Source organism: Equus przewalskii, chromosome 30 (genome assembly GCF_037783145.1).
Source record: "Equus przewalskii isolate Varuska chromosome 30, EquPr2, whole genome shotgun sequence".
Lineage (NCBI taxonomy): Eukaryota > Metazoa > Chordata > Mammalia > Perissodactyla > Equidae > Equus > Equus przewalskii.
Genome location: NC_091860.1, coordinates 13,518,642 through 13,537,602, shown reverse-complemented (window position 1 = coordinate 13,537,602; position 18,961 = coordinate 13,518,642). Strand labels below are relative to the sequence as shown.

Sequence of the window (18,961 nt, the reverse complement as noted above, 5' to 3'; positions counted from 1 at the left end):
TTTAGTTGGTGGGGACCAGGTGTGTCAAACGTCCAGCAATGCACACATGCGGTCCTGCACAGTGAAGAATTATCCCACCTGATTGCCAATAGTGTCCCCACTGAAGAACCCTGGAACCACGCCTGAGCTTGCCACATGCTTGGAAGAGGGAAGAGTTATAGGAAATTAATATTTATTGAGAGCCTTACCTGTATCAGACATTTTACACGCATTACTTCATTGATTCTCCATGACAACCTTCTACAATTAGCCCCACTTAACAGAAAAGCAAACTGAGACTCAGAGAGGTAACTTGGTTGTCTCATGTCACACAGCTAATAAGCAGCAGCACTAGGACTCGAACCCATGGCTGTCAAATGTCATCTCAGTGAGGCGGTCCCTGACCGCCGTACTCCAAGGTGCCCTCCACACCCACCACCATCACTCGTTATTACGTTACTCTTTCACTTCTTTTGTAGCACTTATCTCTATTTGAAATTGGCATGTTTGTTTCCTTGGTCTCATAAGCTCCCTTCCAGAACAACTCCCACAGAAGTAGGACTTTGTGGAATTTTTTCACCACTGCATCTCCAATGCCTAAAACAGTGCTGGGCAGATAAAAAGGACTCAGCAAATTATTGATGAATGAATGAAGTGAATGATTGGCTTTCCATTACATCCCGATGCCTAGGCCTCATGCAGGCTGGTTTCGCTCAGCTTTAGTTCCTGTTGGTCTCAACCCTCTTCTCCTCTCCACTGGCTCTGGTTAAAGTGGCCCAGGCTGAGACGTCTGGCGTGGCTAACGGGACTTCAGGAATCCTCTGATACAATCCCTTCATCTTCCAAGTGAGAAAAATGAGGTTCATTGACATCTCCTCAGGGATATGCATTCTCAAGCCTGTTGGTCTCAACACTTCTGTGGCTGTCCTGAACCTGTTTCTCCATCTTCAAAATGAACATAATAACCACCCTGCCTGCTTCACTGCGTTGCCGTAGGGATGATATAAAATAATGTGACTTTCTTAAATCTCACCAACCTCAGGGATCAACATCATGATAACAATCACACATAGTAACCTTGGGCCCCCGTGGTGGCTTCACATATGCTAACTCAGGCTCTTAAAATAGTGAGAGCTCGGGGCGGTCCAGTGGCGCAGCGGTTAAGTTCCGACATTTGCTTTGGCGGTCTGGGGTTCGCCGGTTCGGATCCCAGGTGCACACACGGCACCACTTGGCAAGCCATGCTGTGGTAGGCATCCCACATATAAAGTAGAGGAAGATGGGCACAGATTTTAGCTCAGGGCCAGTCTTCCTCGGCAAAAAGGGGAGGATTGGCAGCAGATGTTAGCTCAGGGCTAATCTTACTCAAAAAAAAAAAAAAAAAAAAACCAAAAAACTGAGAGCTCTTTGATTTGATCACAATTTAGACACCTGACATATCAACAAATTCTCTCTCAATTTTATACAATTGAAATAATTGCAGATAACAAGACAAGTATGGTTACTATTGCTATATAACAAACCACCTCAAAGCTTACTGGCTTAAAACAGCAAGGATTTTTTTTTATTTTTCATGACTCTGTTGGCTGTGTGCTTTTTGTGCCAACTTTGCCTGGGCTCATGTGTGTGACAGCATTCAGTGGGGTGCGGGGAGCTGGACTCAGCGAACAGCAGAGACAGCTGCGTCCCTCCGTCTTCCTCCTGACCTTTCATCCCGGGCTTCTGCGTGGCATGGCGTTCCAAGAGGACAAAGGTGGCAGCCACAAAGCTTCTTGAGGCCTCAATTCCAGAACTAGAAAACATCAGTTCCACTATATCAAATTTGTCAAAGTCAGTCACAAAGGCCAGCCCGCATTACAGGGGGTGGAGAAGAGATTCCACGTCTGGATGGGAGCAGCAAAGTCCCATGGCGAAGGATTGTGCCTTCTGGAACGGGACGAACTAGCCGCCATTAAAACAACTGTTGAGATTCCGCATTCTGTTATTTTCCTAGAACAGACAAACGTTAAGTATTGATAATAATATAATTCCAATTTCTAAAGCATGAAGGAAAGCAATATTCACATAAACAAAGCTATTCCCAGCTAGCTTTGCTGTAAGATTTTTTACAAAATCAATTCTCCAATAACTTTATTATAAGATGGTTATAAAAATCTACAAATGTTTATCCTTCCGCCTACACATACACACACACCAGGAGCGGTTCTCCGTCCCCACTGGCCATTCCATTTCTAGTTTCCTTTAATGTAAAAATCTTCCTTCTGCTTTCTAGAGAGTTATGGCAGCACTTTCATCACTACCGGAGCTTGGCAGTCACCTAAGTCTCCTACTATTTTGGCCAATTGCCACCTAGAATATTAAGTCCCCTGAGACAAGCTGTCAGGGGCAACACGCTTGAAACCGCCTACTGCATTTTTTTCCACCCTTGTTGGGAAAAGCTAGGCTCCCCCAGGGCGAAGCAATCTCCTCTGGATCTGGGAGGGGAGAAACCCAGGCAGAGCTGGGCTCTGCTGCGCAGCTTCTGGTAAAGTGTACCTGTAAATAGCCAGGTGGGCACTAACTTTCAATGGGTCCTTTTTCGTGGCTCAAGGATTTCTGAAGCCAACAGATTTTTTTTTTTTTCCCTAAGATTGGCACCTGGGCTAACGACTGTTGCCAATCTTGTTTTTTTTTTCCGCTTTATCTCTCCCCGCCGCCCCCCCCCCCCCCCATAGTTTTATATCTTAGTTGCAGGTCCTTCTAGTTGTGGGATGTGCGACGCCGCCTCAATGTGGCCTGACGAGCGGTGCCATGTCCGCGCCAGGATCCGAACCCTGGGCCGAGGCAGCGCAGCACGAGAACTTAACCACTCGGCCACGGAGCCGGCCCCGCCAACAGATATTTTGTAAGAACTAAAAACTACCTAAATTTATTTGGGGGAATCTTCCTCAATTTTTTTTCTTAACCAGCAAAAGAAATGCAAACTACTTCCTTCTTCTACTTTGAACCATTTGTTAAAGAACTCGGACAGGCTGAGTGCAAGTCCCAAATTACAAATATTGTTGAAGGTAACATTTATTTTTGCACGTCTTGAAAATGTTGCTACCTGTCACTGTAGTCAAAAGAAGTCAAAAATCTGTTGGCAACAAAATGAGCCCAGAATAAGAAAATAATTAACTAAAGTAAGTAAGCTTTCTGAGTTATCCATAAATACTTCTAAATTTGAATTACTATTCACATCAAAACATTACCTCTGAGATTTTACGACTACTGTGTTTGGTACTATTAACTTAGCTAATAACATTTGTTCACAAGTAAGTAAAATGAAATATGTAGAAGGAGAACTTCATGCACAAATAATAAGTCGGCAAATTTTCTACTCAAAAGGAAAAGTAACAAAAAACAGAGTTCTATGAAAAATTAAGGAGAATTTAAATTTATTTTAATTTTTCTATTGAGTCTAATATTCTATTTCTCATTAGTACTTTTTAAATTCTTATAATGTACAATGATTTGTTTAATGAAAGCTATCAAAAGTTTTCATACGAGGAACATGCCAGGGTTCCAATCAATTTATCAATGGTCATTATGTTTATATACATAAGTCCACATGTATATTATGAATATAATTTATTTGAAATTCTCCTATATTTAATAAATCGTGAACTTTTGGATAACGTGCACATTTTTCCCATTCCTCTTAATATATTGGGTATAATTGTTCATTTAAGGAACAGTTGATTTTCTTTTTTATGGCTGCTATTGTTCAGATTTTTATTTATATAGTCAGACACGAACTTTTAAGCTTCTGGATATATCTGTCTGATATATCACTTCTTCCAAGGGTTTCCCCCAGGGCTCTATAAATCTGCAATGAGAAGGAAGTATGGGCAAGTGAGTCAGAAAAATGTCCAGAAATGAATCCTTGCTAAAGATTGCACACAACTGAACATTTTGCATTTTAACTTATTCTTACTATGTTATCTCCAAAGGGTCAGGCATTAAGCTTTCACTCGCCCTGATGACCTTAATTAGACTTGTTCCAGATTTCTGAGGACTGTAAAATCAGGAAACTTTCATTTTAAAAAAAATTAAAACCCCCTGGCTGGTTTCCCATAGCACATCTAGCATTACTTAAGACTTTATTATGTCTCTTAGTTGGATAGAACATATCCACAGCTTTAGCCAGGTCTGTAAGAGTCCTGTGACTGATGCCTAATGCGACCAATTTTCACTCTGGCAGAACAAATTCAAGTTCTAACACTAACTTAAATTCCAGTTTCCTTTGGACGCCAGGAATCAGATCCTTTAAGAAGAAAATGTATCAAAGCATCTGCCTGTTAAGCGACATTCCATTTATTTCATCGAAATAGCTGGCAGGAACAATTGACGAAAGTCAAATCTAAAATAGAAAACAAATCGTTTTTTAATTACTGAATTTGCTTTATTCTCTTTTCAGCCTTCTTTCCCTCTTCTCTTCCTTGGCCTCAATTTTCTATAAACTTCCCCTATTTCAGCCGAAGACCACAGACGTTTTTTAAGCAGGAAAAAATGTCTCCATGTACTCTCACACCTACACTAACAATCATACTACAAGCACAGTCCATTAATTGTCGCTCACATTTCTATCACCCTGCATCTGATGAACATTGATGTACTTGGGTGTCTTTCTCTGCACTGTAAGGAAAAATAATAATTTAGATAGAATTCTAAAAGTTGGCATGTTTTGTCAATAGCTTCATTGTTCCTTGTGTCCATTCATCACATCTTGCCTGCTATTGAAATCTTTCCTTACTTTGCAACATTATTAAAGTGTCATTATTAAAGTCATCTCAAAAAGAGATACCCCTGCAACTTCTAAGATACCGTCAACTAAGAATCACATTTTTCAATACTTCAAATTCTATTGTATTTTCAAGCTTCTGAAACAAATGTAATATTCTTGCATATTTCCTAAAATGGAATTTCATGTAGACGATGATGTGACAGGAAAGACGGTGTTGATCTAATGATTGTGGCATGGCCCCTAGATAGCTGTGCTCCTCTGAGAAAACCAGCAACGGTTTTCTTATTATCAGAACACATTAAAGTGCATGTTCTGGAGTCCTACATGTCTAACATTTGAGAGAGAAAAATCACTGGAAAAACAACTTAATAGTTATATTTGTATTCATCTAGTTTCACCAAATATAGTGGGCACACATTTTTTATAAGAATCGCATATTATTCTACAAGGCCACTTAAGGGGTTATCGTATTGTTTTAGTTTTAGTTTTCACAGAAATCAGATTTAATTAAAGCTTCATGAAAAGACCAAAAGCACAAATTATTCCACAGTTCCTGATTTCCCAACCCCTCCTTCAGTAGGAATTACTTAAGTAATTTGAACTGGATAGTTTAAGCTGCTGGAGGTAAAGCTCAGTGAGTTAGCCTCTCTTAACGGAATGCATGCACTGTTTTAGTCATTTTCAATTAATATGAAATACTTTTGCCAAAATATGACTGCCAATGGGAAGCCATCAGTCTGAAGATTTGGAACAACTACTGTTCATTTTATTACTTGTTAATACTTTGCTATAAAAAAATACCATTTAAACCGTTTATTAATGTTATTTTCCATTTAATCACAAACAAACTCAAAGCAAAGATGACTGTTGTGTTGGTTTACCAGACATCCCTGATGAAGCACACACATGGGGAGGAACAAAAGGAGACCCTCGACAGTGTTCTAAACTTCAGGGGAAACTGAAAACAGGGGCATGAATTTATATATCATACATTACAGGCTGATCAGGGCAAATTCTGCGCCTGATGTATATTGTGTGTTTGTGTGTTCATGTGTGGGAAAGATAGCAAACCAGAAAGAGAGGAAAAGAGCCACGATCATATGAGAGTTCTCTCTCTTAGGAGATTTATTAAAGGGAAGCGGAGAGAAAGATAACTCTGGACTCTTCTCTCGGGTGACAATACAATATTAGAAAAAAATATACCAGCCATCATATACAATTTACTATAGAACCTCTTAGAAATAAACTAAAGGGAATACAAACTCTGCTGCATCTGCATATATGTATACACACAGTTTCTCTTCTGAAATTTTTATCTCAAATCTGCTTTAAATCAAAATGAGTTGAGCTTCAAACAGGGGCCGGGCGAGAAAGAACCTTCTAAAAACTTTACTCCACCCAGCAAATGCTTTAAAGGTGAACTAACGCGCAGTGTCTCTCACTTACATAACCATGCTCCAAGAAGGACAGCCTCTCCGTACTTTGATTTTCAAAGAAAGTGCTAGGGCTTTTATAGAACAAAGAAGGAAAGCCTTCTCCATTCTTCTTTCCTTCCCTCCCTCTCCACAGTTTGACCACTCCATTTTTCCTAGTTTTCCTTCTTAAATAAGGTCTCCTTTCTTTTGTCTTCCTTCCCTCTTTGTACCTCCACCATCACAGTTTGATTAAAAATGATTTTCCACGTAGGACCCTTAACAGATCAACGTGGGAGGGGGACACCCACAATCCTGGGACTCGGCCCGCCTGACCTGGGCGGCCTCCCCACCTCCCTGCTCTCCTCGCTTCTCTGGGGTTCCCCCGAGGGGCTGAGCACCCCAGCAGGGCGCGCGGTAAGTTCAGAGTTTGCTCTGGCGCCGTGCAGTGTGTCCACCAACTTCTGCTTTTCCCCAGGGAAAACTGCGAGACTTGAAGCGCGACTGCAAGTGCTTCTTCTGGTCAGCTTGGAGGTCTCCGAGCCCCGGGATTGGCGGCCCAAACCCCTACTCTTCCCGCCCTGGGAGGAATCTGAATCGGAGCCAATTCAACGCGCTCGGAGCCCCCAACACCCAAGCACCCACATCTGCTCTGCAGCGCAAGCGAGAAAGCTTGCGTGGAGCTTGCGGGATGGGGCGTGCATGGAGCGGATGGCGAGGAGGGACGCGGGGGACGACCGAGGCTGGGGGAAAAGCGCCGGGAGAGGGGTGCAGTCCGATCTGCCCCACGCGCTGGGGGCGCGGGCTCCCGTGCGCCCCAGGCCAGGCCCCGAAGCGAGCAAACGTGAGCGCAGATCGGCCTCCCTTTCACCAGAGAGCGGGCGTTTCGTTGAGAAGGAAAACCATCCGGAAAGAAAGTCAGCTTGCGCATTTGTTTTGGCGTTTCGTCTGTTTGCCTCCCAATTAAAAAGTGGCCGCCTAGGCGACAGCTTTGCGGTTTTCACAGTGTAAAACGGATTAGAGGAAAAGCTCCAGCCCCTCTCGACTTTCGCTTGCGGTTTGCAACCCCCGGGGCGGGTGTGACCCTGCGACACCTGCGCAGGCGAGCTTCCCCTGCGGCGGCCCGACAGCGGCCCCGGCTTCCCTGGGGCGGGGCCCCGCAGGGCGGAGCCAGGGCTGCGCGCCCGGGGGAAGGGAGGTTCCCACGGTGCAGGTAAACTCCACGCCCGGGGCCTGCAGCCCGCCTCCCCTCCCCCGCGCCCTCCCCGCCCTCAGCTCTACTCTCCGGCTCCAGGTCCTGGGTGTGCTGGTGTCCTGGGGCAGCCCCCGGGGGCCTCCATCTCCAGGACACGGAGGAGGGAAGAGCAAAGCAAAGGAATTTACTGCAGATGGCACTGGAACCAAAGTTGGCGTGTTCCTGTCCTGCTCAGTGCTCGTAGGTTTTCCCCAAGAATCCAGAATTCGCTGAGGACACTTATATCCAAGAAACGATGAGTTAACACGCACATTTAGTTAAAAAGAAAAAAGGAAAGAAAGAAAAACTGCTCTTCTATCCTCTCCACGTTCCCAGATTTCACCAAATAAACCAAGGGTCCGGGCGAGAATAGGCTGAAGCTGGGGCGCCGGAGATGCGCAAGGAGGGGTTCCTGCGGGCGCGTCGCCCCTCCGCGGCCTCTTGCACCCGCAACTGCCCACGAGTTTGCGGGGTGTGGGCGCCGGATGCGATTCCCGGATCGGCCAGTCTCATCCCGAACACTTGGATCCGAAAGATCCGTGGACAGACCCTCGGCGACGCTTTCCTGCTGGCTTTCTGCTTTTAATAAACGAAAATAAAGTTTGCTTTCAGGTTAAAAAAACGCCGTTTTGGTCTTTCCACCCTGACGCGTGACTTTATGCATCCTTTAAAACCAACGGGGAATCATCAGCTGTAACTGTCGAAATCGATACCGGGGCATCCCCGGAGAGGTCCTGCAGGGAGCAGGGCCAAGGGATTAAGGAGACAGCAGCAGGGACCAGCAGACACCGACCGTTCTGGACAGTCAGGCCCGCTTCTGCGCGGAGACTCGCAGCCGGTGGAACACGGTTGCGGGAGAGGCGAACGCGCGGGTGGGGAACGGGGCTGGTTCCACCTTAAGAGTCGGCGCGGCGCGGCGGCTGCGGGGGCGCCCGGCACCTGCAGGAGGCGCTGCTGCCCCGCGGTTCCGCCCGCGCCGCGGCCGCTGCCGGCCTCGCAGCTCCCGGGCCTCGGTCCCCGGAGGGGGTGGGGACGCTGGGGGAGGAAGGGAGGGAGGGCAACCGTTAGGTAAGGAACCCGAGCCCTCCCGGATTTGAAGCGGCCTCCGTGAGGCGTTTGCTGCAGGGAGCTTTCCGTCATAGGGCCGCGAGAGGAAATGCGGGAGGCGCCCTCCCCTGCCCCCACCGCTTGCCTTCCTGCCTCCCTCCACCTCCGCTCCCGACCCCGACCGTGCCTCCCAGACCCTTTGTTCTTGAGGCTGGGAGCTGCTGGGTGGGGGTTCCCCGGGGAAGAGGTCCCCCTGCGCCACTCGGAAGGGAAAGGACTCTCGCTCGCTTCTCCCCACCACCACCTCTCCATCTGGGTCCTCCTCGCCCCAAGGCCCCTTCCTTCGCGCCCTGATGCTCCCTTCCCGACCCCGAATCCCCCAGCTCGCGATCTCCCGCTCCCAGGCCTTCTCTGTCCGTGTGCTCGCCTCCCTTCCCACTTCTCGGCCACCTCCGAGGTCTCGGGGAAGAGGGTGGGAGAGGCAGGCGTGAGGGGGAGGAGAATCCACGTCGCCTTCGCCTCGCCCAGAATCCCCAGGGACCCGCCGCAGAGGAAGGGGTTTCCCGGCGCCGCCGCAGGGCAGAGAGCCCGCGCCCCCACCGTGTCGCTGCGGAGCCCCAGGCGCCCCGCCCCGCCCGCCCGGGCAGCCAGGCCTCGTTGTCCGGACCCAAGCCCCCCAACTGGAGAGAAGGGGACACCCTAGCTCACGCCCTGGGGAGGCGAATTGCAAACGAACGCCCCCTTCTTCCCCGCACCCAGCCTCCTGGGCGCCACCCGCATCGCCTCTCCAATGCGAGCGCCCCCGGGGGCTGCGGCGATTGTATCTGCCTGAGTACAGTTCCGATTGCGCTCAGCTGAATTTCTTACTCGGGCAAAGGCGTCGCAGAGAGAAGCCAGGGGACAGGGATGCGGGGGGAGGGGAGAAGCTGGGGCGGCAAAGTGAGCGGAGAGGTAGGAGGACTGGGCCGGGCGGCCGAGCGGTGCAGGGCCTCCCGCAGCCCCGAGTCGCAGTCCAGAAGGCAGGACCGCCCCGCAGGCCCCCGCCCCGGCGCGGGCGCCGCAGCTCTGCTCGCCCTCCACGTCCTCAGCTCTGTGGATGCGCCATCGCAGAGTGCCATCCACGCACCCCCACGCTCGCGACCCCGGAGGGGGCTCCGCGCAAGCCGGGTCGCAAAGTAGGTGTCCACTTCCCCGCGGAGAAGTGGCCGCGGCCCGGGGCCGTCTTCTCGAGGCTTCCTGGAGTCCCCTCCGGCCTCTCGGCGTGACCCTGGACCTCACTGGCTAGTGGAGAGCCGCGCCAGCATTTCCCTCGGCAGCGGGTTCCCCGGGACACACCCCGTCCCCACCCCCGAGAGCTGGCGGCCAGCTCGGGATGCCAGGCGGCCAGGCGGGCGCCCTGCCAAATTCCGCGTTCCTCTCCAGGAGACGGGGAATTGCGTCCCAGCCTCGGGAAAGCCCGCAGTTTGGGCTGGGGACTCGCTTGCAAAGACCCCCAAGGCGCCAGGGACGCCTCTGCAGGTTGAATTCCTGCTCCGTATCGCTTCAATTTTAATTAATCTTTTAAAACACCGCTGTCACGTCGCTTGCAGAAAATTAATCAAACCTGAATCCTTGTTGCATAGCAAGAATTTCGATCCGAGTCTTTTAAAAAGGACTTGACTTTGCAAAGTCACGTCTTTTACAGTCCCCTCATTCCCCTTTAGCAAGGGAAATATTGCAAAAGTCAGGACATGTTTGTTTGGTTCTTTCTATCTTCAAAATGAAACTTTGCTTATTTCTGATCTTTATTTTCTGTCTTTGAACAAAAAATAACGAGATAAATTGCCTACCTCTATTAATTCAAAATATAATTACTTTGAATGATCTTTGTTTAAGAGCCCAGATAAACTAAGATAATCTTAATTTTAATGTGACACGACCCCTATTTTTCCTTGTGAATAATGAGAATAAAGCAGTCATTAATTAATACCAAGATATCTCCATAGAAGATGGTATCTGGTCTCCCTGAGACACTGAAGCATCAGTTGTATTAGTAATTGATACTGTATAATTGAACATGAAGATAGTCGTCTATTTTTAACCTCAAAGCTCAGGGTTTATTTGGTGATTACTGAGCTCCTAATAATTAATTTTTGTTCCTTCTTGCTGCATAAATAATTCTTCTGATTCCTAGTTCCCATACAACACAGAAGCTTCTCATTACAATCCATCCCTCAAACTATGAGATTGTGAAGCTGTATTGTGCAGCCACTCCTTCCATTCCATTATTTATAATATATTTTCTCTATTTTTATATCTTCCTGTTACATTCCCCTTGCTGTAATTTACCTACTAAAAAAATAGGAGACTATATCACTACAATAGCTTTTACTACAGCTTTGTCTTTCTGTGTTCTGTTGGTTCTGTTTAACTTATAATGCTTAAGACTTCCAGTCTTTCAAGTGTCTGAGATTTGAGGATAAATTCCACTGAAGAATCAAAATTTTTTGTATAGTGAAGTTGCCATAGATTATACTCCCGCCTAACACACTGCCCACATTATCTCACACTTTTCTGTGGTTAAAAATAGACTTTGCTCAAACACATTCTGTTTTTCCAACATGAATTGAAGATCAGCTCTCGACAATTTCCTGGGTTAAATTTACACGTTAACACAACTTTTGACATTAAAAAAAAAAAAAAAAACTCTCCCCCAAAATAGAGAAGTCTTCCAAATAATGATGCAAATTTAGACACCACCTTTAAGGTATCTAATTATTTCTTAGCATCACTTGGCTGATGATCCTCAATTTTGATCCAGTGGAGGAGAACTATATTTTTCTCATATATGCAAAAAAACTCCCTATATATTTCTCCAGTATGTCTCCCCAAATAAGTATAAAAATTTTATACCACATAAATATTCTTAGTACCTACCCTACCAAACCCTTACACTTAGTTGTCAGTGCTATTCCTAAAGCGATGAAAAGTATATCGGTTTTCCACTTTTATTTCCCCCTTAGAACAATGAAAACTTTAGGTCAATGTATGGTAAAGCAATTCTCTCCTCTTGGATTTTATATTTTCCCACTATAATTTAGACTGAAATGGGATTAAAACAGGATCTAGAGTTCTAATCTTGGTTGATGTTTTGGTGTATTCACCGTAATGAGTCCTATTCCCTGGGGTCATGAAGCTCCCAAATGTCAATCAAGCAAACAGATTCAGAAATGCCATTGTTCGGCTCCCACGTCACTCGCCTTCCTCTCATTTTATTTAACAATACCGGAGTTCTCTGATCAGTCATTCGGAATATGAGGCATTATCTGGGGAAAATTCACAAAGTGTCTTGATCTTTCTTTGGGAGATACTGTTAAGGGGTTTCCGCAAAGCAGAGCTTGTTTATATTTCTGTCTTTGGACCGCACTACGGATGGAAAGAACCAATGAATACAGCTTGAAAGAAAATCATACCGTAAATCCGTCAAAAATTAATTCGTCCAGTTGAATGTTACATTTCTATTTTCGCGCTGGAAGCACCCTGACTTGTCACCAGAGGAGAAGTATGACCGGGTCTGGGTCCAGTTGACATGCCCCTACTTTCAACCCCGTCTATTTTACCCATTTAACAATACTAATGTGTTTAGTCTACACTAGTTAACCAAGAATTTATTTGGGGGCGAGGAAGAGCCAACCTTTGCCCTGGGAGCTCTACCCAGCTCACTCAGACACGTCCGGGAGCCTCCGCAACTCGCGTTTCCCATCGGCAGCCCGGGGTCATCTATGCTTCAGTTCCAACTCCGGGACAATTCCCAAAGCCAAAGGCGTTCAGTGTGTTACTCGCTCCGAGGAGCCCAAATTAATAATCAACTTAACTCATGAGGCTTTGAGCCTTCATCCTGAGTTCCCTGCAGACTCCCCGTGCGGAGCCCGGCTCCTGCGAGGACTTCCATGTAGGGAGGCAGGCGGGTAGGGACGGTTTCACGGGAAAAGCTGTCTCTTGCATCTTTCACCTACAGGGCTGTGGGGAAGGAGGCAAGAGCCAACCCTCCCGCTACGGGTTCTCACATCAGGATGCATCCAAAATCGCGACAGTCGCTCTGGCTGCGTCTGCTGGACGCGCGTTCAAACACAAATGCTCGCGTTTGCGGCTCCATGTCCAAACACACCAGCCTTCGCGCCCCGCGCGTCTCCGCGCACGCTTGGAGCCGAGGTGACAAGGGAAGGCGGCGGAGGTGGGGACAGGGGGTGGAGCTGCTCTCTGGTGGGACGCGATCAATCACTTTAAAGTAAAGGGTTCAAAAGTTCCAACCTCCCCTTTGGAGGGGAGAGGACGAGCTAACCGGGGCCTGCCTCTCTCTGCAGCCCGCGGGTTCCCAGCAGCCGCGCAACCACCGGAGCTCTCGGCCGCCCATCGCCCGAGCCACTTCCCGGGAACACCGCTGCCGCCCGCGCCGCCGGGCCACGTTCATAGAGCTGGCAGGGGGCAGTCTGGCTCCTTCGGGGGCCCGGCTCTCCGTCGGCACGAACCCGCTCCCGCCCGCAGGCCCGGGGCGCGCGCTTTTCCCTTTCTCAGCAAGCGGGAAAGGCCTGGCCGCCGAGGCTGGCGGAGCGCCGGCGGCCTGGCGCGCGGGGCCCTGGCGGAAACCCGAGCTCTCTGCGACCTGCTCTGCAAGAAGGGGTGGGGGAGAGCGCCAACAAGCTGCCCCGGGGGCGGGCCGGGCGAATTCCTCGGAAAAGTCCCTCTCTCGAAAACACCAAAACCTTCCAAAAGATGTGGCTCTGCCCCTCCCCCCGTCCTGCGGCCTTCCCTCCTGTCTGTCCCCTCCTCACCACCGGGCCTAGCCCTCACCTGCAACCCCGCCTAGGCCTAGCCACCTCTCTTCTTCCCCACCCCCGCTTTTAAGCTCCATCTCCTCCCTGACCTTTCCGAGGCCTCGGCTAGGGTAGCAGGGTGCTGCAGAGGAAATGAAATTGTTCTGGAGATTACAGTGGGGCTTTTGGCCAGAAGCCCCCCGCCCCCAACTCTTTTTCTCATGCTTCCATGTTAAGTGCAAACTTGTATTTCCCTTCCCAAGAATAGACAAATTTTCTCGCTTATTTGCAGTTTTGCAAAGTTCTATACACAGATCAGTGAACCTTAAGCGCCTTTTTTTCAGACCCACATTGTGGAGGTTTGTCAGGGTCCCTGGGCAGTGAGCGTAATGACAGGTGAATCCAGCAGCCCCAGGGGAAGCCAGACCTAACCCCCAAGACTTACAATAGGGCAGGGGCCCAAAGGCTGCCCAAGCAACTTCAAGCAACAGGTACCCTCCAGCAGGGCGAGCTTTCAGGATCCCAGAACTTAGGCCCTGGACACAGAACCTGCTCCCCAATGACCTGGGACAGAGGGACCCACAGCATCTTTTCCCACTAGAAGGTTCTTTCTTTCCAAATTACCCCTCAGTCACACAAGGGCAGGAATCTCTGCGATCCGACCACCTGCCCAGACACAGCCAGGCCTCCTTTCAGCCTCAGCAGCCCCTCACCAGCTGTGCTTTCAACCTACTTGTTCTTCCTGACATGGCAAAGGAGGAGAGGGAAGAGAGGAAGAAGAAGATAGTGAGGACCATGCAGAAGAAAAGAAGGCCAAGGGGGGACCATCGTAAAACAGAGCAATTTCTTTCCTATCCAAATCACCCCTAAGTCAGTCCTTCCCACACTCAAGAAAAGAGATAACTGGTTTCAATAAGTCTAGCTTCTCAAAGTAACATTTTGAGTGATATTTTGATTCTGAACCTGAATAGACCCAACCTACTCTCCCCAACCCCAAGAGAGGAAGGAGCCGTGTAGCTTTAGAGAGAGAAACAGATTTATAGGGCCGCATGGCCTCCCTGTGGCCGGTCATCTCCCCACGGAGAGCCCGGGAATTTTGAGCTATGGAGCCTCAGTGCTCTGTTGCACAGCCAACCTCAGTGTTAACCAGGGTCTGGTCAGCCCAAATTAGGTTCAAAGGCAATGGGGAGGCTTGGGGCTCCTTCTCCTGCCTTGACCATTCCTGGATAAGGAGATCTTCATACAGAAATATGGCTAGTCCCTAGGACCATGCTCCAAGTGAGAGGTGGTCATCATAAACGATAACTAGGATGAAAGAAGACTGGAAGACTGATGGCAGAGAAGGGAGGGGATATATATATACAGGTGTCTGCTGTTGCCGACTCTGGGATTCCAGCCTACTCAGACCTTACAGTCCATCCTCACTCAGCCACCAGGGTGAAATAGAAATCAGCCTCTGGGTTATCAGAGGGAATAGTTAGGGGGGAGGGGGTGCCCTTTCCAACCCCAGGCTAGTTTATAAGGAAGGATATAATGGGTAGGGAAAGATCTGGCAGAGGGAAAGAGAGGCCTGAGCAGCAGCCACAGCCCCCAATCATTCTGAGGAACTCATCCTCATTAAAGAAATCCTTTGTATGATGCTGCATTTCTTTCCCAGATTTGTGGCGACCACACTGAAGGAGGAGGCAGCAGGCAGCTGCGGTGGCTGCCGCTGCTCATGCAGGCATCCGACAGTATGTCCCCAGCAGCACACTTGGTGTCCCCAGTGTGAAGAGCCCAGGCCTTGCCCATTAGGCTGTGACTGAGAACAATCCCCTCGCTCCAAGCAGCCTCCACAGTGACTACCCCAAATCCCTAAACAGATTCCTGGACTGAGAGAAACATAGTTCATAGCATGAATGTCTAAGGGCTGGATTTGGTAGAAAAAAGAACAGAAAATCACACCCAATTCTGAAATCACTAAACAAATCCTGTGTGGGAGTGGGTATTTGTGCCTGTCCATGTGACAGTTTCATACATTCGTACAGAATGACACTTCCAAAATATTTCTCCCCTGCACAGCACCAAAGGCTGTCTTTACATCCTGCTGTCGTGAATCCACCTTCTATAAACCATATTGTGCATTTTCCCCTGGATTTTAATGAAAGAACTGTGCGAGAGTGACTGCTTTGTCCCAGAGCTGAAAACAAAGACTAATACACAGGAAGGGAGCAGCCTTTCCAAAATGTACCCTTCTCTGATTTGGGAGGCAAGCTCCTAGAGTGACCAGCCCATAATTGTGGTTGATATTTAATCCTCTTAGCACAAAGGCCCATCTCTTCACTATGCAGAAGCACCATTGAGATATGACTAACCTTTGGAGTTATATCCCAAACTGGGAGTCCGGGGGCTTAGACTTGGATTGTCGAGGCCTCTTCTAACCTGAACAAAAAGGATCTGAAGAAAATCACATTTTTTTTCCCCTCGCAACAAAGCATTCCTAATCACTTCAGCTTGTTGGTGAATTTTTATTCCCGTGTCCACTTGGGGTATTGAAATCGATCGCTGCAATATTTAATATATTACACTCCCGGGGTCATCTCTCTCCTAAGACCGAATTCTCTCTCCCTCATGCCCTCAACTCAGCCTGGTTTCTACTCTCCCACTCCCATCTGTCCAGGCGCTCTGTTTTTCTGTCCACATCACGCCTTTAATTCTCAGCCCAGCCCAGCAACTTCACGTTTATTTTGTTTTCTGGTACAGAAAATACTGAAAGCTCTAGGCAGCAATGCACTTAAAAGGGAAAATGAGGAGCTCCGTAGATTGGAGAAAATTAACCTGCCACAAACAACCTCATTAAAGAGCTGCCTACCAAGAGTTAAGAATTAATAGCAAAATGGATGGGAAAAAAAACCCTTGAGTGAAGAGACCTTAAAACCGCTTTTCCTGAAAGGTGCATAATTTACAAGCCCAACCTAACATTCGGTTTTATTTCCCTCTCCTAGTGACCTGTCCCATAACCTTGTAATCCACTGTGGGGGCGTTTTTTTCTTTGGTTCCTTTCTTCTTTTTACACACCCATAGGTTTGCAAGTCTGAACACTTTCTGATATTTTTGGTTCAAAAATGCACTTAAATTGTTTGGGGCCTTTTAATTTAGAAAGACACTTTAAGAGACTCCTGGAATACCCTTTGGGAATTGTTAGATGATTTGAAGAGTGCCCTTAAAAGAATTGTGTTTGGATAGGAGGGGGCATGGGGGACTCATGCAGAAAGAAGCATGAAAAACCAGAGTGAGGACATTTTGTAGATTTAGTGTTCTGATGGTGCTGTGGCTTATTCTGCACGTGAAGTTCAAATTTAAGTAAAGCCCATGTATATGGGCTGTAAGTTGCTTTTCTAATGTTTTATTGGGCATTGTATTCTATATTGGCATTTTATATGCATAATCTCATTTCAATGCAGAGCCGCATACTAAATCCTGGGGCAAGCAGATGAGAACGCGGTATGGATATTACACTCAATTTTATTGGCTTCAATGAGACTTTGCACATCGCGATTTCCATTGTAATGGCTTATCTTTGGCTACAATTTTACACATTGACATGCTATTCCTTTGGCCAGGATCCTGAATGAAGAAACCGTGTCAATGGAACAGCCATAATGATTCCATTCACATTATAGCAGGTAACTGGGATCAATGGTCCTAACAGTATTTATAAGATTTCCTGCTTTTCTTTCTCTTAAAAATCATTTTTGCACTTCTTTTTTTCTTGAAGGAGCTCACATTTAAAATCGCCCTTGGAGTATACACTAAATTATTGGTTCAAAATAGGAAGAGATAGGAAATTCACAATCAGGATGCTTCCAATTCATCTAGAAATGCTTCCATTGTGTCAGAATATTATATGTAGCCACATGTTATGTAGGATCAGATTCTATTCAGATAAACCAGCTAGAGATTGATATAAAGGACAAGATCTTAGAAGCCCTGGCAACCTCTCTGAGTCTCAAAATAAGTTATATTTTCTTCCCATTTAAGTTTTACAAAATAAGTTCTATTTTCCTCCTATCCAATAGTAATGTTAAATTACAAACCACAGACTGAATTGTGTAAGATAATATGAAATGCTGACATTTTAGGGAAAGTAGATGTTTCTGGGGTCGTTTTTCTAAAGACGGCAGGAGTGTATAACTAATTTCCTAATTTACCTTTAAATTTACTGTACATAAAGATGTAAAAAGATTTTTTTAAGTGCAAGGATTAAAATATCTGTATTTTCTTAAAATTGTATAAGCAGCAAAGCAATTGAACAATTCAAATGTTAACCAAGCTCTTCTACCTAAAAATTTCCTTATTTGGGGGGGGGGGGAGAGAAAAGCACCACTTCTCTTTTTACATTCAGGTAAGAAATACTTGTAGTAGTGATGTATACCCTTTTAATTCTCAATCATATATGTTTAAGGTTGATTTTAAAAGTCTTTATTATTAACAGAAAAAATCAAAACTGGCCTTCTGAAGACCCATTTGCCACATGATGTATCTAACACTTGGAGCAAAGATTAAAAGCATCTCTTCACATTTGCATCTAGCAATGTACTCCATGTTAGAACCAAAGCCATGTATTTATAGAGTTGAGCTCTCCTGGTCTTGAGATACACGCTGTCTTTTATAGCCTAACTGGAATAGCTCTGCACATACAACACAAGAGGCTGGGCAGCCCCGGCCCCTCACCCCAGCAAGGAAGCTCAGGGTCACTGCAGGCTCCCACGCTGCTTCTGTCAGCATTGGTTCACCCCCTTTCCACCTCTGGAGAAAGCCTGGTTAACTATTGGGTAGAGTAGCAATATTGGTATTTCCTCATGAAGCCTTCACCTGGGTGCAAGGGTTAGGTAAGAGGAGGGAAAGAAGAGGAAAAGCTGAGAAGGTGAGAGAAGAGAAAAAAGAGAATATCAAGGAAAAAGGGGAGAAAGGTAAATAAGCCTGGTCATGGTGATTCCTACTATATCATGCAGGTTTTTCTTTGAAGGGATATGACTACTAGGCCTCTGGAAGCTGAACCTTCCACTGGTCTACATATTTGGATCCAATGTAGAGGAAGAAAACTAACCTTCCACATTTGCACCCCTCACAATCAGAGTATTCATTTGAAAGGGAGGAAGAAAGAGAGAGAGCGAGAAGGACAGGAGGGAGAATGAATATAAAATGTGCCTTTATTCCTGGGAGATCCAACAATCTAGGTCCTTTCCAGTCATTTCAGAGACTGGAACCCTTGCCTACTGACCAAGGTGTGGCCTTAAGATCTCTTACATATCTGTGTCATGTCTAACTTTCAGAGGAAAGTGGGAGGGTTGCTGCCTAAGCTTAGTGCGCTCTCTTCCATACTGTTTTTCCTCTCTACTGCTCATCACTTATCCTAAGTGTTGTGTTGTTCCTGGAGCTAACTTAAACTGATCTTAAAGAGGGCAAGCACTAACAATGGAAACTATATTCCAACCTTTCGGTGCCCTACATCCTACATGTGCTTGTCCAACGGCCCAGTCTCCAGGAGACTTGAGTTTGTTTGTTTGTTTTGATGGCTTGGGGAAGAGGACGGGCAGCCACTCAGATGATTTCCCTTCTATTTCCCTCCCTTCCTTCTGAGCGTCCTGGCTCCGGAAAGCCTTTGCAGAACTGTGAGCAGTTGCTCTCTGCTAGACCCACGATATTTTAGGGTCTAAGTCTATTGACTGCTAAGCCTCTTCCATCCAAA

The 18,961-nt window shown here is 47.0% G+C and overlaps 1 protein-coding gene across 1 annotated transcript; it reads right to left on the bottom strand.

Moving 5' to 3' along the window:
* Positions 1 to 1,521: 1,521 nt before the first annotated feature.
* LOC139080430 (neuronal tyrosine-phosphorylated phosphoinositide-3-kinase adapter 1-like) lies at positions 1,522 to 9,555 on the bottom strand. Its single transcript, XM_070600833.1, has 3 exons — positions 9,399 to 9,555; positions 4,227 to 9,286; positions 1,522 to 1,968 (listed from the first exon to the last, which is right to left on the bottom strand). Exons 1-2 carry the CDS (start codon positions 9,553 to 9,555, stop codon positions 8,196 to 8,198), a joined length of 1,248 nt encoding a protein of 415 aa, XP_070456934.1. The 3' UTR covers positions 1,522 to 1,968; positions 4,227 to 8,195.
* Between the last annotated feature and the right edge of the window lie 9,406 nt (positions 9,556 to 18,961).